The 24,044-nt window shown below is 36.8% G+C and overlaps 2 protein-coding genes across 5 annotated transcripts in view; both read right to left on the bottom strand.

Moving 5' to 3' along the window:
- Positions 1 to 12,065, bottom strand: part of LOC107602755 (regulating synaptic membrane exocytosis protein 1-like) — a 64,198-nt gene extending 52,133 nt beyond the window's left edge. The window contains exon 1 of the mRNA XM_016295328.1: positions 11,485 to 12,065. Within this exon, the coding sequence (XP_016150814.1) occupies positions 11,485 to 11,651 (167 nt within the window). The 5' untranslated portion in view covers positions 11,652 to 12,065. The remainder of the gene's footprint in view (positions 1 to 11,484) is intronic.
- A 4,031-nt stretch (positions 12,066 to 16,096) lies between these two features.
- On the bottom strand, positions 16,097 to 23,374 carry cenpk (centromere protein K). 4 transcript variants are annotated; one of them, XM_016295309.1, is made up of 10 exons: positions 23,244 to 23,374; positions 22,826 to 22,948; positions 19,066 to 19,122; positions 18,875 to 18,938; positions 18,677 to 18,723; positions 18,504 to 18,586; positions 17,828 to 17,923; positions 17,042 to 17,177; positions 16,890 to 16,943; positions 16,097 to 16,700 (listed from the first exon to the last, which is right to left on the bottom strand). In XM_016295309.1, the coding sequence occupies exons 1-10, from the start codon at positions 23,244 to 23,246 to the stop codon at positions 16,545 to 16,547; spliced, it is 819 nt and encodes a 272-aa protein (XP_016150795.1). In that variant the 5' UTR covers positions 23,247 to 23,374; the 3' UTR covers positions 16,097 to 16,544. The 4 variants fall into 4 exon arrangements, with proteins under 4 accessions (XP_016150795.1, XP_016150794.1, XP_016150796.1 ...); XM_016295308.1 differs by having other exon boundaries at positions 16,098 to 16,700; positions 22,826 to 22,954; XM_016295310.1 differs by having other exon boundaries at positions 16,098 to 16,700; positions 23,184 to 23,374.
- Positions 23,375 to 24,044: the final 670 nt, after the last annotated feature.

Here is a 24,044-nt window from a genome sequence, read left to right on the forward strand (position 1 = left end):
CTAAAGAACTGCAGGCCTCACTTGCCTCAATTAAGGTCAGTGTTCATGATTCAACAATAAGAAAGAGACTGGGCAAAAACGGCATCCATGGGAGAGGTCCGAGGCAAGAGCCATTGCTGACCAAAAAGAACACAATTTGCCAAAAAATATCTTGATTATCACCAAGACTTTTGGGCAAATATTCTGTGGACTGATGCGACAAAAGTTAAACATTTTGGAAGGTGTGTGTCCCGTTACATCTGACGTAAAACCAACACAGCATTTCATAAAAAGAACATCATACCAACAGTCAAACATGGTGGCGGAGGTGGAAGTGTGATGGTCTGGGGCTGCTTTGCAGCTTCAGGACCTGGACGACTTACCATAATTGATGGAACCATGAATTCTGCACTCTATCAGAAAATCCTGAAGGAGAATGTCCGGCCGTTAGTTTGTGACCTCAAGCTCAAGCGCACTTGGGTTATGCAGCAGGAAAATGATCCCAAACACACCAGCAAGATCACCTCTGAATGCCTCAAGAAAAACAAAGTTAAGGTTTTGGAGTGGCCAAGTCAAAGTCTGGACTTCAATCCGATTGAAATGCTGTGGCATGACCTTAAACAGTTCATTCATGCTAGAAAACCCTCCATTGTGGCTGAATTAAAACAATTCTGCAAAGAAGAGTGGGCCAAAATTCCTCCACAGCGATGTGAAAGACAAGTACTAAAATAGCTGCTTAAAGGGATAGTTCATCCAAAAATGAAAACTCTACCATCATTTACTCACCCTCAAGTTGTCCCAAACCTGTATGAGTTTCTTTCTTCTGCTGAACAAAAAATAGGCTAGATATTCGGAAGAATGTGGTTAACCAAACAATTGCTGGTCCATTTTTCATATTATGGGGAAAAATGCTATAGAAGTTAAAGGGTAAATTATGTAAGTGGTGACAGAATTTTCATTTTTGGGTGAACTATGCCTTTAACTCTAAGGCAGCCTCTGATGATATAACTGTGAGGTATACATATAACTTTGTAACTTGTAACTTAGCTGTGCAAAATCCTTGGAGCAGACCAAAAAAGATGATGTATTTGGGACTCCAAAAGACAAGAACACTCTTTTAAGACATCAGGAGAACTTTGAGCTTTCCTTCAACTTTGTTGTGTGACAGAAAATTCCATGTGGGATCAGAGAACACCAGGATGACCTCATTCTGCCAAGAAAGTAAGACGCAACACAGGGACACCCAAAATCTAGTAAACTTTTGTTTGTGTGTATGATGAAATCAGATTTAACAACTTGAACTGAAAACATTAATAATTATAAAACTTTTAGATCCAGTGCTCAAATTTGATTCGCTAGGATACAGAGTTCTAGGATACAGTCCAACAGCACTGGGACTTTTCAGTGTTTGTATCAATCCACTTCTGTTTTACATGTTCCAGATAGACTCTTGCATTATTGCATTATTAATGCATTAGTGGGGATTTTTCACTAAACATATTTGCAGGTTATATTGCTACGACAGTAAGTTGTGACAAACTGAAAGTCTATATGACTAAGTCATTGAATCATTGTGCATTCAAACACACTCATTCATTCAGGAAAAAACTGTCCCGTGCAGACCTCTACATTGAGGAATGGTACTACACTCTTAAAAATTAAAGGCTCCAAAAGGGTGTTTTTTGCAGTGATGCCATAGAAGAACTATTTTTGGTTCCCCGAAGAACCTTTCAGTGAACAGTTCTTAAACGAACCATTTTGAAGAACATTTAAAAAAATCTAAAGAACTTTTTTCCACTATAAAGAGCCTTTTGTGCATTTGAAAGATTCCATGGATGTTCAAGATTCTTCATGGAACCATCAATGCCAATAAAGGACCTTCATTTTTAAGAGTGTACTGTATGAACTGTGTGGATTGACTTGGCTTGGAACTATGCTTTCTAGTGAATCAAAAATAGACACTACAGTAACTGGAATTTTATTTCTATATAACTTACACAATATTAAGTTATTCTTGAACCGTTGTATATAAGCAATATCACACTCAATATAGTGTGAAGCTATCCCTTGTAATATTATTTAATTAAAAGGAATAAGGCTAAGAGTAATTTGTATAACTGTGAAAAGGAAAATCCCCTCTAGTTTTTGTGTATTCTCTGTACAGCTCCTCAATGCTCTAGTTTTTATGATCCATGTATGGCCTTAAAATGCCCCACAGAAACAAGATTTCTCACTTTCCCTTGCTCTCTCTCCTTTTTCTCAGACATGGCCTGGCTACTAATTATCACCCGTTGATTACATCAGAAGAGTAGGTGTGAGCAAGACAGCAAGGATGGATGGACAGATGGAAGAATAGATAGGGAGAGGAAGAGAGACAAGAAGGGCAACACGGAAAAGGGTGGAGAGCAGAGAAAAGGGACTATTTCCATCTCACTTGCTGATTCCCGGCTGCCGCCTTGACTGGGTGTTTCTCTCTCTCTCTCTTTTTTTTCTTGTTCAATTTTTCACAAATTAATTGAAAGTGTCTAGTTGAATCAGCACTCTGGACACACCAGAAAAATAACCACACAAACGCGACTCATCCCCCATGCAGAGGACATTTAGGCTTTCAGTGAATTTATAAATTACTATAAACTTGGAAAATACAATTTGTAGAGTGATTAGTATAATTGTAAAAAAAAAACTAATTTAAAAATACAAACTTAAAATATATATATATTGTAAGATTCATTATAACGGCCTATAAGTGAAGTTCATTCATAAAAGTAAAATCTATATTTTCACCCACCATTGCATCCATTTGAAACTAGATACAGAGCAGCGGAAAGAAAGAGGAGTATCGATCACTGAATCAGCTCTAAGGTTAAAATCTATTCTTATCCATCACAGGGGAGGCAAAAGAGAGAAAGCAATGTAGAAACACAGTGATGATAAAGGAGAGGCTGAAGTCACTATGGTTAGTGGTTACAGTTTTAAGTAAATACAAATGTATGGAAATTGGCTCAAGTAAAATTTATGTAGCTCATGAGAAAAATACAGTAACGGGTATATATAAGTGCTAGCAACTGATTAAAAAATAACCAATTAATCACACATTTTGTTCTGAAATTAATCGCGATTAATCATGATTAATCCCACCTAACATTAAAGCGTTTACATATACTGTTATATTGCAATAATTTCACATTCAATCTTCAAATTTATGTACAAACCCCCATATTTCTAATATTTGTTTAATGGCATCTTTGTTTATAACTGAAGGTGAGTACTGATAACCAATACTACTGATGTCTCTAGGAAATTGTTGTTTTTTCCTAATATTTAACCATTGTCTAGCCATTCAACATTACAGTATAATTAAGAGCTATCTACCATTTTAACATTTATAAGACTTCAAAAAATTACTTCTAATTTAAGTGAACTTAAAACAATCTTCACATAAACCCATTATAATAAATGTCATATTTTCCTGTGCCCTTCAGCAAGTTGAAAATATGTAGAAATCGAATAAATTGAATTATCAAACACTAGGAAATTCTAAATTAAAATTATAAAAGTTATTGATTTCCTCTTTTTCCTTTTGTTCTTTGATTAGCAGACATCACAGCAGCTGGGTTATTAGGTTATTTGGCTGCTATTACTTTAACATGTCGCGGATCTGACACGTATCTTTCTCGCAACTCTGTACCTTTTATGACTTACTTCAGGTCTTAAAGTTTGATGTGGTTGTAAAGACGTTCCACGTCTAAATAAACACAATTCTTGTCAAGAAAAAAAGAGACAGAAGCAGCAGCTGTGAGTGGCCAGTGGGGTGACCAACCCTAGCCCCTCCGCCCCTGCGTTAAATATTTTTAACACGTTAAACTGAAATTAATTGCCTGCGGTAACGTGCTAATTTTGACATTTTTATATATATTGTGGTCATAAGTTTACATAAACCTTGCAGAATCTACAAAATGTTAATAATTGTATCAAAAATACAAATCATGTTTTTTATTTAGTACTGCCCAATTTCCCATATTAGTTATTCATAGCTATTCACATTTACATATGGACCATAAGACAAAATAACAGCTGAATAATAATTACTAAAATAAACCAGTTCAGTAGTTTACATATAATTGATTCTTAAACCTTTGAGTCCCTTGTTTGTCCTGAGACCCTGAACCCTTTCCAACAATGAATGATGAATTTGAGATCCATCTTTTCACAAAAGCTCACAAAAGCGGCAAACATTCACTATTTCTCAGAAGGCAACACAATTCATTTAGAGTCAGGAGTTTTAAGCTTGTACAGGGCACTAAACAAAAACAACATGCAATTTTTTTTATTTATTATTATAAAACATTTAGCAAATTCTGCAGGGTGTACTGTATGTAAATGTATGACCACAAATGTATAAAAAGCCATTAAGCCACATTTAGAGCCATATCTAGAGATCAGAAAATCATTGAGAGTCTTTTTGACTTGGGCCTGCATGCAACTACCCAGAACACCCTAAAATCTTCACAGCAATGTACTAAAAACAACTGAGAATACTGTAAGTAATGCCCTAGAAATTATGTAAATACAGCTCGCGTTTGGTCAGTTTGGTCTGCCGGATTTCATCTGAGGGAACACTCAGAAACCTGATCACAAAGAAAGACATTGATTTTTTAGAGACAATAATATAATAGTAAACAACCACTTTTAACACCCTAGCAACCCCATAGCAATGAACAAATGCAGTAAGCTTTTGCGCAGGCTATTCTCTTTAGAAAATTTGTTGCAAAATAGGAAAATCCTTTAACTACCTCTGAAACTGTCTAAATTGACAGTAATCCATATGATAAAAATCCACTGTATCCTTTGTTGTCTTATGTTATTAATAATTATGCCTATGATGTATGCTTCCTTTAGGAAAGGTGTGAAATTAACATAAGTAATTAAAGTCACAACAAACATACATGTACCGGGAATAAAAATGCCCAGCATCTTCTACTTTGCTGTACTTTGTTGATAGTGAAGCTGTTGCTGTAGGGAAGTTTTATGTATTTATAGACTAAGTGCCTTTAGTGCTTTTTGTAATGGACCCTATGCCTACTCTCTTATTCTCTCTCACTAACTCTCCCTTCATTTTTTGATACTCACTGACAAGACTTCTGGTTTTCTTTTCCATTTTTTCATACAAGTTATTTGAAAACTATTCAAATAGTATGTGTACTGTGCAAAAATATTAGGCTACTAGTATTTTCACCAACAAAAAATGGTTTTAAGTCAGTTATATTTTTTATCGTTATCTTTTGCTGTAGTGTGTCAGTAGGAAATATCAGTTTACATTTCTAAACATTCAATTTGCCATTAATTGTAATAATCCAGTGAGATTTTTGTTTGCACAAGGAGTCTGTCTGGAATGACATGAAGAAACAGAACAAACTGAGACAGACTAAATCCAGAAGAACTGTAGCAGCATCTCCAAGATGCTTCAAGAGCATCTTGCTACTGTGTGTGTATATATATATATATATATATATATATATATATATATATATATATATACACACACACACACTGTGTGTGTGTGTGTGTGTGTGTGTGTGTAACCCATAAATATGCCAATATATGCATTGCATTCACTGATGCATTGATGTGATGCCACGAGTGATTGGATTGCACTGCAAAAAAATGCTTTTCTTTTTTTGTCTTGTTTTCAGCCAAAATGTCTAAAAATTCTTAAATCAAGAAGGATTTTCTTGACAAGTAAAAATTACTGTCTTGTTTTCAGAAAAAAACATGTCAAAATTAAGTGAGTTTTTGCTTGAGAACTCTAGATGGCGCAGTCCGATAGGTCTAACTCAATCTGACCTGATGGCATCATCACATGGCTCAGCTAATTGGTTCTCTCTAGTATCGGTAGCCAATGAGCTTGCTGCTCAACATTCATACATATGACTAGTGCTTCAGAAACTCTCCACCTTCCCCAGCTCCACCTGTATAGATCTGCTACGAGGTGATTCATGTATGCTATATGGGGGTTATTTCATGTATGTTATATTTGCAGCAGCAATATTTCTTACATGAAGATTGGCCCTGACTGTCTGTGTGTGTGTGTGTGTGTGTGTGTGTGTGTGTGTAACCCATAAATATGCCAATATATGCATTGCATTCACTGATGCATTGATGTGATGCCACGAGTGATTGGATTGCACTGCAAAAAAATGCTTTTCTTTTTTTGTCTTGTTTTCAGCCAAAATGTCTAAAAATTCTTAAATCAAGAAGGATTTTCTTGACAAGTAAAAATTACTGTCTTGTTTTCAGAAAAAAACATGTCAAAATTAAGTGAGTTTTTGCTTGAAACAAGCTAAATAATCTGCCAACGGGGTAAGCAAAATAATCTTGTTTTCTGTTATTTTCTGTTAAAATTATTTTGCTTACCCCACTGGCAGATTATTTTGCTTGTTCTAAACAAATTTTGACTTGGTTTTTCTGAAAACAAGACAATAATTTTTCCTTGTCTAGAAAATCCTTCTTGATTTAAGAATATTTAGATATTTTGGCTAGAAACAAGACAAAAAAATCTAAGTAAGAAAAGCAATTTTTGCAGTGTGGTCAACACTGCATTGGTGAACTGAGGATTTCTCTGAAAAGTCGTTCACACACACACAGACACACACACACATAAAGAATTCCCGGGCAACCCATGCAGAATGCTTGTTTATTCAATTTTCATGTTGTTGAGTGCTAAAAAGGCAACTTTTCTATCACTTTTTCACACACACTCTTTCCACATCATGTAAGAGGATGCCCTGTTTTTATAATCCCAGTATTAACAAGAATCTCATGATAACCTATGCTAATACCTTCAAGACCATGAACTACAGCCAATAACATTACTGAATTACTTGGTAACTAGGTGTCTCAAAGATGGTCAAATGTTCTTAAAATTTATGTGAAAACATGAAATGGCTGCTGCCTGGTTGTAATTATTAACCCATCAATACAGCGCTTAGTCAGAATAGTTTAGTGTTAGATGAACAGATGAGCCTATTCACATCTCAAAGTAAATAGGTTCATAATGCTCTGAGCCAACTCACACAATTAAATCTAAGAATTCACGAGGGAAGGGAAAAAATAAACAGGTTTAAAATAGACAGGGAACATCAACAGAAGCACATGACAAGCTCAATTTTTAAATATTTCAGCAAGGACTTCCAAGTGAGCTATTTTCAGCTTCAATTCATAATTTAATGCTCACGTTTTTTCCTCCCAGAAACCTTGAAACCTTCCTCATACTAAGAAAAAAGGAAAGAAACCAGAAAAGATGATCCAATGTGTGTCTTTTCAACAAACCGATCTTAGTAAGACACATTATCTTTTTATAAGGACTTTCTTCTGCAGCCAAGCTACTGTTCTGAGGGAGTCTGGTAAGAAGCTGTCCTTAACAACTGAACCAGTTTCATAAGTCTAGAAGGAAAAATGGCTGCCATTCTTACACTCAGCTTTATTACAGTGGAAAGAAACAATGAGGACTAGCACATTTTGCTACAATTATGCAAATTAAACATACAGTTTATGTGGAATCTAAAAAAATCATTGGCTTGGAATATGCTTGTCAGACTGCTCAAGATTAAAATGTGCTCTTCTCTCTACCACCGATTCAATTGCTTATTTTGTGTACATTAGGCCATGTCATATTAATTTCATATTTGTACATCTCCATCTTCATCTTTTATACAAAGCCCTGTTTTTCTGCTTTACCTGTTGCCTTTGTTGTAGTGGGTTGATCTGGCCTACCTATGACCTCTGTTGTGGTCTGTGTGGCTGCAATTATTCTTCATTGTATCTCGGCTCTGAGGGCCTATCTGATCCTAACCTTTGAATAATCCTAAAGCCTCTTTTTTGGGGGGGTTCTCTGAATGGAGCACATGTGGTATTTATTCCCTTCATTTCGGTTTTGCAGAGCCCACAAACTCACAGCCAACATTACTGCAAGCTATAGATGCAGGGTTTAGAAGCAAGACACTGTTCTGGACGAGGTGTTCAGAGGAGAACAGCTCTCCAGAGCTACAGGTCTTTAAAGGGGACATTTTACAATAAGTCCTGCTATGTCTACATGATTTTGTTTTTTCTGAATAAATACACAATTTAGGCTCATTGGAAAAACATGCTTGTGGTGACATTTCTGAAAAAAAAATTTATGTTGCATGATTTGCGACACTTTCAAATTGAAATGCTCAATAAGTGGCACTAAAATTGCGTTCAATTTTCTCACAAACAGGAGAACGTGAACACCTTGGTGTTTTATTGTGTTGCTTATTGTACATAATTGTGGCAGTTTGTAAACAAATTGTCTGTTGGTTGGCAATAAAAGGTTACTTTTCTATGGAGTTGAAAATAGCATACCACCTACACTAAACCTAACCGCTACAGTTAACAAAAGCAACTGTAAGATAACTAATTTGCTGAAGAAACTGCTATTTTAGCTTGTCTCTACAAGTCTACAAGTTGAGCCCTTTTATCAGGGCATAGCTTTTTTGAAGTTTTGCCAAAAACGTTGGTAGATGCACATTTTCCAATATGCCTAAATTTAAGAAATTTCCAGTTTCAGTGGGTTCATTTTTTTTAAAGGAGGAAGTTCCAAGAACAATCTCGAAAGGAGTTCTGAAGAGGAAGTAGAGGTTTTTCTGTAGAGGTCTGAGTTGGAACAGATTTTAAGTGAAATAGATGTCTGAAATATATTCATTTTAGTTATGCTTGTGATTAAGCTTTCAGCGCTTTTATCTTAACTCTGCATATTCATATACAAATGTGTGTGATCATGTAGCATGTGATGGCACATGCATACGTGACCTGAACAGGTGCTGCATTCACACATCTCCTCTCAATGATTAGCTCTGACCTGTTGTCAAGGCTGCCTGAAACAGAATCAGCAGCTTGATTACAGCATTTTATCTGTCCCAGCTGGCCTGTTCTCAGCTAAGATTGAGATAACCCTAGCTACCGATCAAAAAATATACCAATATAATATCTCAGACCAGCATTTCATCAAATACTGACGCTGACTACAAAAGCCAAAAAGAAAATAAATCAATAAATAAAAACACAGAATGTTAACTATCATCTAAATCATATAAATCAACTACCAACTTACAATGAAAAATAACACAAAGTCATGGAGGGGTCCCTCAGGAGTTAGTAGTCACATTTCTCTACTAAATATCAATGGGCATAATGGATTTAACTGGTTAAAATTAAGCATAATTGAGAAAATGTGTGTGCTCTGTGTCATCTACAAGTGGCACTGTTTCACAAATTGCATACTGCCGGATTAGGTGCTACATTTGATGAAAAACATTGAAAAAGAAGATAGTATGTGGCCTCTTCATGGCCTCATGGGATAGTAAAGTGTCAATCGAATACACACATCAAAATCTGGGTGTTTTTCACCTACTGTTTTTGTATTTGAATATAGTACTCTTTTGGCATACTATATAGCAGTGGTTCCCAACCCTGGTCCTGGAGGCACCCCAACACTGCACATTTGGCATGTCTCCTTTTTTTCACACACCAGTTTCAGGTCTTGGAGTCTCTACTAATAGCTGATGACCTGAATCAGGTGTGTTTGATTAAGGAGACACGCAAAACATGCAGTGTTGGGGTGCCTCAAGGACCAGGGTTGGGAAGCACTGCTATATAGTATAGAACTAGGTATATTTGGATGCAGTGTGACTACTAAGATTTAAATATGTAATACAATATGGCCCTGAGGGTGATTTTTCACCTATATGAACTACTATAATTTTGAATTTACTTTGGTTTATAATAGTCCTAACTATTTAGGCCTAAAACAGGGAAATTGTTTCAGAACACACTTTAGTGTACATACTGTCATTTTAGCAAACTTCTAATCATATTTAATATATTTTAATCAGATTTTCACTATGATTGAAAAGGATAGTTCCCCTAAAAATGAAAATTGTGTCATCCTTGAGTTACAAACCTGTATGAGTTTCTTTCTTCTGCTGAACACAAAGAAAATATTTTGTGGAATGTGGGTGAGAGTTACTGGTAGCCAGTGCCATCCATAGTAATTTTCCTCATTCTATAGAAGTTTGTGATTGGTTACCAACATTCATCAAAATATCTTCTTTTGTGTTTAGCAGAAGAAACTCATATAGTTTGGAACAACTTGAGGGTGGGTAAATGATGACAGAATTTTCATTTCTGGGTGAACTGTACCTTTAATGGTGAAGAGAACACCACATTTCAAAGAGCACATGCAGGATTCATTAAGATTACAGTAAATCTGTATCCATATTTTTCACATCTGTGTGCCTTTACTACACTGTGAACTTTAGAGTGGGTGACATATGGACAAACATATATTGAGACAAACGTTCATTTTGAACTATGCTGCTCCTCTCAGCACGTTCACTATTGAAATACCCCACTGCCACACATTTCTAGATGTGGCTGGTGAGTCGTGATGCAGTGGCGCCTATGACTCAATCATCTCATGGTCAAAGCTATAGATTACTATTTCCGTTGCAGATTAGTCGTCATAGGGGGGGGAAATTACATAACCTTACATAACCAATTTTCTATCACGTCATTTCCGTCTGAAGAGTAACTGTGAGGGAATACGCGAAACGCAAGAGCCATCACTAGCGCTCGACGGCAGGTCCTTCTTCAAATCATTCATGCCGACGAGAGGGAGAGGGTGCTTGTCACATGAGAAGAAATTGTATTTTAGATCTACAGTCGCAACTTTTAGTGATCCATGTATAAAGATACACATTTTTAGTTTGTAGTCGTCCTCACATGCATCGGCTGAGCCACGCGAAATAATCGCGAGCCAATCACGAACCACACCCCGGGTGTAAAGCGGCGAGAGACTGTATTTCTTTTCCAGATTGTGAATATCTTATATTGTCCACAGACATAAAACAGACGTTTTCGCTTCCCTGTTGTTCAAACTATACGTGTTTTTTCTTCACACACCAGCGCGCAAGCCTAATACAATAGCCCTTCGCCAAGTTAACATTCGCTCTGTGTTTCACCATATAAAAGTGTTTAGGCGCTTGCTTAAGGGTGAAGAGCACCTTGTGTTGCCCCCGGAGGTGCATCGGGTGGAGTGGGGTGACACGCAGTTGCGAAGTATGATTCATCCTCGCGCTCTGTCACGCCCCATCTCCCCGTCTGCTTTCCATGGTGCACCTGTAACTCGCCTGACCTCAAATCTATCTAATTTCTACTTACACACTGCTGTTAAAACTAAGCTATGCAAAGCTCATCTGTTACATAGACTCCTGCTTTCCATGCAGTAGAGGCCACTGCAACTAGACGTTTTTATCCAGCAAAGGACACTTGAAGACTCACGCGTTCGTAAACTGCAAAACCACTACGATTTTAGGGAGTTATTAATCACACGTTACGGGTAGTGAAAGGTCCTGAAGCTGTGACTCAAAGGAAAGGAAAGTGTCGAAAACGTCTGTGGATGCACAAAGGAAATCGTCCAGCCCTTACTTTAGCATGGCTTGTTCTTTATCCTCTTCCTCCCTTTGCCGAACCATCACTGCCATGATGGTTTTCCTTTCCTCCTCCGTGAGGTGACTCAAGTCCGGCATATCAGGCATGGGAGCCGGCACGGTGGGTGGGCGAGGGCCGCTTTGGGGCCCTACCGAGGCGGACATCTTTTGCCCCGCTCCCAGGCGTATCTATTGGCAGTATCCCGAGCGCAGGAGCCACACCTCACGACATGGTCCACGGATAGAGCAGCGGTCTTTGTGAATAGTGCAAATCTCGCATGGTTTCAGACACCCACAACTGTGCTTTTGTTTCTCTTCGTGCTTTTTTTTTCAACCCACCCCTCCTCTTTTATCGCTACCCCCACCCCCGCCTCTCCCCTCCACCTCCAGTTACGGGAAGCCCATCATCTCTACGCCCGGAGACGACGCAAACAGGGGGACCCCGGCATTAGCTAGCAGATCTGTGATTTCCCCCTTCACTGAACCGGGGGCTCGGTATTGGGCGACGGCAAAGGCGGAGTCCGTCTCTCGCCCACTGATCTCTCTCTCTTTTTCGTCGCTCTCAGATTAAAAAAGAAGAGTCAATGGAAATGCAAATCCGCGAGAGCGTATACCACTCTCACCCACCGACCGCACGCTTACTCATATGTGAAATTAGCAAAAAAGCACCTATATGAGAGTCATACCCCACTTTCCTTTTTCATATCAGTGTGTGTGCTCGACCGCGCACACCTTGTTCGCGTCTCTGTATTATCTGGTAATAGTTCAGTGCGCGCTCTCGTCAGGCTATTTTTAGAATCGCTCCCACGCATCTCTTAAATACAATAAATTCGTCTGTTTTGTCTGCCTGAGGGATGTCTGTAATGAAATTATCCGCGAAAGTGCACGCGAATGTGTGCATGACATAAATCATCTCTAGACATCTTTAAAAATATAGTAGGCTACTGGAGCCCAGATGGTCTGTATAACTGTAAAATTGAATGCATAGTCGAGTTGAACCCAGGTTTTGAGAATAAAAAGAAAATCCAACAGTAATACAGTTTATACGATTAGTTATTTCGTAAAGTGGAGATGATTTACATGTAACTAGTGCAAACTGTAGTTGTTTTCAGAACCCTGGACAGCGACACGAGACGCAGAACACAGTCACTCATTTCACTACACTGTAAAAAAGTGTTAGCGTGCAATTAAGTTGTTGTTTTTTGAATCATGACTGTTTACTTTTATCTTTTGACTTCTTTTTGCATCACTGAATCTTTATTTTCCTGTGTATCATTGTAACGCTGCTTTGAAACAATCTGTATTGTAGCTACAAATTGCTATATAAGATGACCTGACTTTTTTTCCATGGACAGTGAAAGGAGAAATCTTTGTAGAATCTTTATATAACCCTTTATCATACATAGAAGACAGTTCATAGTTACCACATCTGTCAAGCTCCAAAAGACTGCCAAAAATCTGGACTGTTCTTCAAATCGCTACTCAGCATGTCAGTGCCTTGGGCCAAGTTTGACATCACTGATGACCAGTGTTGGGGAAAGTTACTTTTAAAAGTAATGCATTACAATATTGGGTTACTCCATAAAAAAGTAACTAATTACGTTACTTAGTTACTTGTTATGGAAAGTAATGCGTTACGTTACTTTTGCGTTACTTTTTAAATCTGGACAGGGCTTGCTTGTTTGATTTTAAAATAAAAAAGTTATATTTTTGGCAAATATAAAAGCCTTTTCACAGCAAAAGTGAAATGAATAAGCCTCAGGATGAAGGGAAAGTAAATTTACGTCAGTGCAGAAGAATGCAGAAGAAGAAATTTCAACACACTTCAGCAATAAAAAAAGACACACAAATGTTTGTCTAGAGTAATTTGTGCTTATTAGTACGGTTGAACTGGATCATCGAAGGTCAGAAGCAAAGACATTGGTTAATAGAATGGGATTAAATACATAAAGGATATTTCTGTTGTTTAACATTTAATTATTGCAGGTTCGCGTCATATTCTGAGTTGCATTATTTTTATTCATTTTGAGGAATACTGAATCTGTGTTTTTGTTTTTTTGTGAGTGAGATGAATTAACGCATATTCATATTTATTTTGAACTACAGTAACATCTTCTGATTTCTCTCAACATGGGGACAGGAGAGCTGTCAATCAATAAATTGGGGAAAAAAGTAACTTGCGTTACTTATTTGAAAAAGTAACTCAGATATTCTCTTGTAAATTAAAAAGTAATGCGTTACTTTACTAGTTACTTGAAAAAAGTAATCTGATTACGTAACTCGCGTTACTTGTAATGCGTTACCCCCAACACTGCTGATGACACCACGTCATTGATTTTCACATGGTGCGGTTACTGCACATGATGCAGCAGTTTTAATATGTAGAATGATATTTGAGAACTGTCATGAAAGAAAAAAGTTTTCCATGAATAACGACTTATATTTCAGCCTCAGTAGAGAGCTATCATATGGACTTTAAAAATAGCGCACACATACTATGGACATTTCAGGGTGGGAAATTAACTCGCACCACCTGCAAAGTTCAGGTAGGTTTTTTTTTATTATCTAGTATTAGTTATTTCATTGTTATTACAATGGCAGATTATTTTTCTCAAATTGACCTTTTTGTTATTTGAATATGTTCAATGAGGTAAATTTGTAATGCTTATGCCTGCACACAAAAAGTCAGTAAGCAGCCACTGTTATGATTGGCCAATGTCAGTATTGCGCTTAAGTAAATGTTTTTGAAAACAGCCAAATTTATGAAACTGTTTACTCACGATTGGTTTGCGATGCAGCTGCTGTCAGATTCAGTACCATAGATGGTATAGATGGTTGCTTCACCTTTTAACAAAAGTTTCTTTGCATACACTTCATTACACTGTGCTTCATTTACAAAACAATATGCAGCCAAATGCTCTGAACAAACATCTAATCCTCTAACACAACGCGGAATTTACCTGGGTTTTTACCCGGGAAAGTTTGGGTTTAGTTTGAGCAGACTCTGAGTTTTCGGGTTCAAGAATGTGAGTTGGTTTTGAGCGGGCTTCGTCACCATAGTAAGTTATGCTACATGGCAAACTGTTGCCGTGGGTTGTTCACTTTTCATAGGTTGTTTTTCATGTCCGCGGGTTGAAGCGACCTCAGACCCTGGAAGGCGAATTTACCAAGGGAAACAACATGTATTTTACCCCCCTGAAAGCGATTTTTAATGGGGTACCCCCTCGAAACGCCATTGGGCTAGTTTTGAGTAGCAAATGGGCGGGTTATGTTGTGAAAATCTGGCAACCCTAGTTGTGAACCCACTCCTGCTCTATCCGGGTTGGATTTGTTTGGTACTCTGGATTTGTTTGGTAACCCAGCCGGCTTCATGCAACAGGTCACTCGAAACAGTCAAAATTGTTTTTGTTTTTTTTATTGAATCACTCAACATTTTACACCCCAGAGGATGAAGACAAGAAAAAAAGATTACAATGAAGAAAATTCGACGAAGAAATGGAAATGTTTACATAATACACTTAACAGCTTTCTGATTTCAAAATTAGAAACAAATGCAAATAAAATAAATTATGCAAATATATTCGCCCATGTGACGTCACATATCCCACAATATCCAAGCGAGACATTTTCTGAACTTAGTTAAATGCTTTATATAGCCTTTAACGGGGAGGACAATTTAAGTGAAACCTACAGGATGTTGAAAAATGCAGATGTTTCAGAAACTCTTTGGCATTCGATTCGATTACGTTCTTGAGGATTGCAACCAGAGCAGTAAACACACATGCTAGTGCTTCAAATACTCAAATATGAAAAATTCACACACTCATGGCTGAAGGGTGTGGTGAGGGCAAAGCATACCCTGATGACTGTTATGGTGTATAACAAAGAGTGCAAGGCTGACAACAATTTGCTACACATAGCTACTTTACATTTGCTAAGTATAGTAGGTGTATGTTAGTATATGGAACACAATCGTATTGTGTCTACTTCTTTATAAGAATGTCAATTCGTTTAAAATAACAAGTAGCCTAGCTGTGGAAAAGGATGGTTATTGTTTCTTATTGTTCTTCACAAGGTGTCACTCTCTTCTATACTGCTCAATGAAATATTGTATCCGAATAGCAAAATAAACATTACATAAATACAGCAGTTATATACACTCAAGTGCACTTCTAAATGACAACAAGAACTAACGCAGCGTAGCACCAGCAGAATTAAAAAAAAAAGTTACTTGCGCCCTCTGTTGATGGGACACGGCATTACACAGAAATATACCCCGAGGCTAGTTGTCATCTTGTACTCCATTTAATATATATATATATTTTTTTGTCCGTTCATGTTAAATTTACAAAACCTGTAGCTGTGGTTGCCAGGAGATTACCGTGGCAAAAATACAATGGCAATGTTATAATTATGAGATGATATTTTGTATCATTTGCGTTTCTAACACAATATGAGAAAAATTGTAGCGCTCCAAATAGGAAAAAATACATAATTTTACTGCAGGTGCGTAGCGCCAAAGGAATAATTGAAAACGAACAAGGGAGCGAACAAGCACACTGAATTTAATTCAGGCTGAAAAGTCCAGCAAAACATTTTTTATTTAATTATTATTTTTTCTCCATTGTTTATTTATTTCACATGTTGGAGCAGTATAGTCGTAATATTCTATGGTGGTGAGGGTGTGTAAACCTTTTTGAATCCATTACCCAGATTGGCATGCGAGTCATTGAAGCAGCACTGGAGACCACTAAAGGCCATAATGTATGTTTAGGGTTACTTTATTTAAGTCATCACTTTAAAAAAAAAATTTTGACATGTACATACATGTATAAAGTAAAAATAGCCAGCAACACTTTAGAAGACAGACATGCATTCTAAATTGTGGACTTGACACACAACTCAAAAATACATCCATTTGCGATGAAATACCACAATGGCCAAGTTTCATACAAACATGTAGCAAATTTGAAAGAAAAAAATAGACATTGACATTTAACTGTAGACATACAAAACAATCTCATTTTCATATTAGATTCAAATAAGCGCTCTTTAGATTCAAAAAAAATTTTCCAGACGGATTTTACTGCAATCTTCTGGATGTCGTGTTGCAATACTGTTGCGAAGAAGCATTTCTGTGTATGGTGGCCAGAAAGTGTCATCAGTAGTCACATAAGGGTCATGAGGAGTTTCTAATGTTTTATTGGTCAATCTCTGCAATAAAAAGATAAATGTGCATGACTAAATGTCTTAAATAAATAGGGTTAGTAAAAAAAGCACTTTGTATTAGGAAACAATTTATTTTCCACTCTATTATTTCAAATTTTCTTCCAGGTAAGATGATTAAACACAAAGTAACCATATAAAAAAAGAGATTTTATTGTGATGGGTCTCTGAACATACCTCGATAATCTCACTCAGTGAAATCAGGTTAATCTCTGCATCATATGCAGCAGCCTGAAAAATACAAATCCAATATTCATAAGTAACAACCTAAAAAAAAATCTAAATCCAATATTCTCTGATCTAATTGAGAGGGTGAAGGTGGCACCTACTCTTTTTTTCTTTGTGCCGTTTCCTTGGGGATCAGGAAGTGGGAAGTGCTCAGCTAACATGTCGCTCAGCATTTCCATGAGACTGCTGTGATAGTCCTTCAGATTGTTAATTTTTCTCTTCATATCCTGCAAAACGCTGCAAAATAAATTAATAAATAAAAATTAAATAATGGTAATAATGTGGAAAAACAGCATTGGTTTAAAAATGTACTACACTACATATCAAAAGTTTGAAATAACACATTTTTTAACATTTATTACAATTTAAAATATATTTATTGTCATGCATTTGGTGCTAATTTAGTATAGGTGCTCAGTTATTAATAATTGTGCTTATTATAAATGCTGAAAAGAGTTTTGTGATGCATATTTTTCAGGATTATCTGATGAATAGAACATGCAAAAGAACAGCATTTATTTGAATTGGAAATTTTTTGTAACAGTTTTGATTATTGATTAATTTAATGCATCCTTTTTAAATCTAACCCACAGTTTCTACAAAAAATATCAAGAAGTGAGCTCGTGTTCCATTCTAACGTGATGTTACACCAGGCTTGACATCATAAACACCAAACAGAACGTGCCATTAATTCTTACATTCGTTGTAACCTAATGAATGAACATTCCTAAAAACATTTCCTTTCTGTATTTCACAGATAAAAATGTACAGGTTTGGAATGGCATGATGAGGAGTACATAAATGATGACCATTTTTAATTCTTGGGTAAATATCCTTTTAAGCAGATGTAAAAATGTGATTTTTAACCCTTGCATAAAACGAACAACCTGTGCTCTGATTTCTCGTTTTCACGTTGCAATCTGGTGATTTTCTCACACACTGCATTCAACGCTTCTTTCTTCTCTGCTTGCCATGTCTGCTCCCTGAAAAACATTTTCAGAGTGATCACAGAGTTTACACATGTTGTTTATATTATACCTGAATGAATTTTTTGTGATATAAATCACGTCTTAAGAAAAAGTTAACAAACATAACCTTATGAGTTATTATCATTAACTAAAACCATAAAAAGAAAAATGTCTACTTGAAATGAAGCAAATGTTAACAAACAAAATATATATATAAAAAAAATTAAGTAGCTTTCAGCTAGTTGCCCAGGCTACATTTCTCATTTTCGCTTAAAGTTAACACTGCGTTTCACAGACAGGGCTTAGACTAAGCCAGGATTAGGCCATAGTTCAATTAGGACTTTTAAGTCATTTTTATAATCGTGCTTAGAAAAAAACATTACTGGTGTCCATCTTGAGACAAAACAAAGGCACTGATATATTTTAAGATCAATCAGTGCAAGTTTCTTTCAGTTGAAACAGCTCAGACTTACATTTTAGTCTAGGACTAGGCTTAAGCCTTGTCTGTGAAACCGGGGGTTAAAGTTCTAACAATAATACTATATCAATTATACAAAGAGAAAAGAAGAAAAAAAAACATTTAAATCCACTGCACCTTTTCAAAATCTTTTTCTGGGCATCCAGCTTTGCTTGTGAGCATGACAGGACCATTTTAAGCTGATTGTTGAGTCTTTGCAACTGTGAGGAAAAATTATATGAAAACTTGTAACTGCATTTACATTTTGATACACACACTGCCTATTGGGTGTTATTAAAGTGACAACTTACTTCTTCTTTACCAACCGCTAATAAGACTTCAGGACTTGTTGTCAGCACTAGAAGGAGGAAAAAAAAAAACATAAGCCGTCTTCACAAACTATGCAATTAAAATATGTAATCTTGAATACTGAATAAAAACCTTTTTTTTTTATCTTGCCCCTTTCATCTAAATTGAAATAGTGCATAAAACAATAGATAATAGCTTACATTTTGGTTCCATTTCTTGCCATTGCTCTAGCTCAGATGTGATTGCAATCAGGCGATTCACTGCCTGCCCACCAAAAAAACAAAAAAGATGATTAAAGTAATTTGTGAATATTTTTGTCTGAACTGAAAAGCAACGTTAATATGCACAGCTAATTTTTAAACTCAAAAGTAGTGAAAGGAGAAGGACAAACCTCATTTGATTGATCATCATTAGCCTCTGTATCTGCCAGAATAATCTCATTTTGAAGCTGAAAGATATAATAAGTGCTTACTGTATGTTGACAAGGCAGTCGCATCCCAGCTGCATTCCGTCTGCAGCTGCGGTCTAAAAACATTCACAACATCAAAAAGCTAAATGTAAGCAGGTGAACCTACATTAAGTGAGGCCCCAGTCAAAATGAATCAATGAGGCCCGTCTAAAAGATTAATTTTTTTGTTAAAATATCTTCATTACCTAGAGATATAATTATACAACATACAAAATGTAGTCAAAACACATCCAACAGAACATAATTTATTTTAATTTTTTGTACGTTAAAGTGCTTATTTTTAATTAAAAAGTCTTTATAATAGAAAATACAATACAATCTTCAAGATACAGTGCAACCTTCATATTTAGAAATACATGGTTAGCATCTTACTATGTGTAAATAGCAATTAGATACTATTTACACTAAGCGAAAACAGCATATTTTCTTAGCTATATATGCTAAGTGCAAATAACCATATTCTATTTACACTATGTAAAAACGGCAGTATTTTATTTGCAATAAATGCAAAAAGTAGTTAGATGCTATTTATACTTGGTGCAAATAGTGGCAGATATCAGCACTATTGTGTTGTAATACTTTATAAAACAGTATGCAATAATAACATATTGAATGAAGGTTATCATATTTATTAAAATTATTAAATGGATGCTGCCCTATTGGGACAATACATCCCTCACTACATCAATCCCTAACCCTACCGGTAATCACCCGTGAGGCACTTTATTTTCCACTTTTCGAATATTTCCTATTTTTTTTATTGAAAAAAAATATATAAAATTCCGATCTGATATGTGATGGGAAAAGGGAAAAGAATTAGTTCGGCAAAAGGCAGATTCGACCTTGGGTCGATCTAGTCAAAAGTTTCTAGTGTTGTCAAACGATTAAATCGCATACAAATTATATAAACATAATTTTTTTTTTATATATACACATGCATGTGTGCATTTATACACTGAACAAAATTATAAACGCAACACTTTTGTTTTTGCCCCCATTTTTCATGAGCTGAACTCCATGTACACAAAAGGCCTATTTCTCTCAATCTGTTCACAAATTTGTCTAAATCTGTGTTAGTGAGCACTTCTCCTTTGCCGAGATAATCCATCCACCTCACAGGTGTGGCATATCAAGATGCTGATTAGACAGTATGATTATTGCACAGGTGTGCCTTAGGCTGGCCATAATAAAAGGCCACTCTAAAATGTGCAGTTTTACTGTATTGGGGGGTCCGAAAACCAGTCAGTATCTGGTGTGACCACCATTTGCCTCACGCAGTGCAACACCTCTCCTTCGCATAGAGTTGATCAGGTTGTTGATTGTGGCCTGTGGAATGTTGGTCCACTCCTCTTCAATGGCTGTGTGAAGTTGCTGGATATTGGCAGGAACTGGATTTGTGCAGAAATTCTTTGGTTATGCAAACCGATTGTTGCAGCAGCTGTCCGGGTGGCTGGTCTCAGACGATCTTGGAGGTGAAGATGCTGGATGTGGAGGTCCTGGGCTGGTGTGGTTACACGTGGTCTGCGGTTGTGAGGCCGGTTGGATGTACTGCCAAATTCTCTGAAACGCCTTTGGAGACGGCTTATGGTAGAGAAATTAACATTCAATTCACGGGCAACAGCTCTGGTGGACATTCCTGCAGTCAGCATGCCAATTGCACGCTCCCTCAAAACTTGCAACATCTGTGGCATTGTGCTGTGTGATAAAACTGCACATTTTAGAGTGGCCTTTTATTGTGGCCAGCCTAAGGCACACCTGTGCAATAATCATGCTGTCTAATCAGCATCTTGATATGCCACACCTGTGAGGTGGATGGATTATCTCAGCAAAGGAGAAGTGCTCACTAACACAGATTTAGACAGATTTGTGAACAATATTTCACTCAAAAGTCTTAGATCTTTGAGTTCAGCTCATGAAAAATGGGGGCAAAAACAAAAGTGTTGCGTTTATAATTTTGTTCAGTGTATATACATAATAATTATACACAGTACACATACATATATTATGTAAACAAAAACTTTTATTTTGGATGCGATTAATCCGATTAATCATTCGACAGCACTAAAAGTTTCCTCCATGCGCATTACGTCTTATGCCACTATCCTTTTCTTTTGTATTATGTCTTTTGTACTTATGTCTAAAATCAGTGGAAATAGCTTAGGCCAATAAGGTGGGCTTACTGTAAATAGACGCTTCGTTAATATTAACATTTCTGATTGTTTAACGGGGTCCTATTATGCTTTTTCACTTTTTCAACTTTAGTTAGTCTGTAATGTTGCTGTTTGAGCATAAAAAAGATCTGCAAAGTTACAAAGCTCAAAGGAGCCCAATTCAAAAGGAGATATTTAATTTAGCAGAAATCCCTTTTTTAGAAACTACAACAAACGACTCGTTTGGACTACAATGCATATTTTCCGGGATTTGTGATATCACAAATACCGACGAATGGGACGAGACCTGGTTGAGCTGCACTAAAGGCGGCAATGAGTGTTATCACTATGTCAGAGACGCGCTAGTTTGCACAAGGCAGACGAACTTAAAAGTGGTTACAATCATCCGGGTTTAAATCGCGCTCAAATTGATTTGATTTTGACGCAATATTTACACTGAAGCTCACAGGCTCACTCACTATGGTAAGGGGCATGACATTTCCTGACCAGGCGCCGAGTGGTGCCAATCACAACACACACTGGCCCAGTTAACCAATCACAGCACATTTCGTGTTTCAGAAGGCGGGCCTTCATTTGATACAGGAACTATTCGAGCCGTTCATGCCAGACTGGGGAGAGAGGTGTTGTAATAATGTAAAATATTTGAAAAATAACGTGTTTTTCGAACACCCTAGTATGAGAGCCTGTTCTAGTACACCCCTAAAACAAAATCAAGACTTTGTAAAAGAGCATAATAGGACCCCTTTAAATGATCAGCACTCGGGGGCCCCTACAAAAAAATGCAGGGCACCAGGCAATTGCCTACCTTGCAATGATTCCACCCAGGTCATCAGCTAACAAAAATATTTTCTATAAACATTTTGCTAATGTTCCCATGTTGCTAATGTTATGAAAACTGTATTTTTAGGCAGCAGCTATTTGCACTAAGTGTAAATAGTGATAGATGCTATTTACATAAAGTGCAAATAGCAATGGATTCTATTTACAGTCAGTGAAAATAGCTACAGATTCTATTTACACTATGTTAAAATAGCAGGATTTACTACTATTTACACTACTTAATGCAAATAGTGGCAATTATCTGCACCTCAGTATTGTCTGCCAACAAGGCAGACTATTTGCACTTAGTGTTAATAGACACTATTTTATCAGTTGTTGTTTTTTCCTTGGTGATATAAGAATGTTAAAGCAACATTTAATTTGATCATTTTGGGAACATTATGGGAATGTTACTTTTAAATGTTCTATGAACATTCTGAAACCAGTGATAACATATACAATTAAAATGTTAAAACACTTCATGAACGACGTATAAATAACGTTTTTGTGCTAAGGTTTTGAGAACATTATTAAAGAGCAGATAACTTTGAGAAGCTTGCCAGAGTGTTAGCCAGGGTTCTGAGAACGGCCCGTTAGCTGGGTCTGCGCGCCTTCTGATCTATGAAGAATTGTGTATTTTTATAACAAATAATTTGCATGCTTCATCTGAAAACAAGACCATGGCACGTTACCTTCTGAAGCAGCCCAAACTGCTGCTCGCACTCCTCTAACAACACTGCTTTTGCAGCAGCCTCTGAAGACTGTGAGGACTGGGCTTCCCGCTCCATTTCTGTCTGCTTTGATGGTGCTGGAGTCCACAGCTGTGATAAAGCCAAACAAACAATAAGAACCAAACAGAAGAACAGTAAAAAAAAAAAAAAGGTGAAAACTCCAGCCAGATATATACAAACTTGTATTGAAAAGATTATTGTAACGTACAGAAGACTGACACGTTAGCCGTGCAGCTAACAGTTAGCTAGCCATTTCAAATGACTAACCAGTAACGTTAACGTTATATATGCGACAGTTTTGTAAAGTACAAAATCGCACGTATATTTTGTGGCGATAACACGCAGTAAACCCAAATTACACAGTCACTATGGTACTTACCATCAATGGCTTTTCTTTTAAGTGAATGCTATGCTACACCCGAAATTTGGCACTAAACACTGTATGTGCCAAACAAAAATACCGCCAGCAACAACGTCATGACGTAATGCCGGCGTCGCACGCTGTGGACGTTCAAGTGTTTTGTAACTGCGCTGCTTATGCGCAAATACGAAAATGTTGTATTTTCATTTAATCCTACTTCTCATTTGTCTCCATATGAGACAGAACTTAAATATTTGCAATTAATGTGAAACGAGGCGAGAATTATGTAAGAATCATAAACAATTATATAAATGACAAGAATTTTAAAACGACTCAAAATCCCTTTTACAAAAATAAAAAATGTGCGAATTTGAGGTCAGGGCGTTCCTCAATCTTTAACTGCAAAATAAGGTATCAAGCGAGCACACGAGAAAGCAAAAGCCACCGGAATGTTGTCCACCAGAGAGCAGCAGAAGAACAGAACTTGTGCTGAGAGAGAGCGAGCGATCAGAGGGAATTTACTGTAACATTCTTGTCTAGAAGGCTGATCGTTTTAAAGAGCTTTATATTCTGCAATATTCTGATTCATTTTATTTTCCATTTCTGATTCAATATAGCATGAAAGAATGTAGCTTAGAATAAGACGTAGATTAAGGCTCTGAGAAAAACACACTTTGCGTTTTCTGAACAGGCCTATGTCTTAATTGAACTGAGCAAAACACTTTCAGATATATGGGCGTTTGGTGAACGTGATTTCACCAAGTACAACATGTTCCTGAATCAACATCCTTGCTGATCTTGGAACAACATCCCAAGCAA

The sequence above is a fragment of the Sinocyclocheilus grahami genome, unplaced genomic scaffold, assembly GCF_001515645.1.
Source record: "Sinocyclocheilus grahami isolate Dianchi unplaced genomic scaffold, SAMN03320097.WGS_v1.1 scaffold334.1, whole genome shotgun sequence".
Lineage (NCBI taxonomy): Eukaryota > Metazoa > Chordata > Actinopteri > Cypriniformes > Cyprinidae > Sinocyclocheilus > Sinocyclocheilus grahami.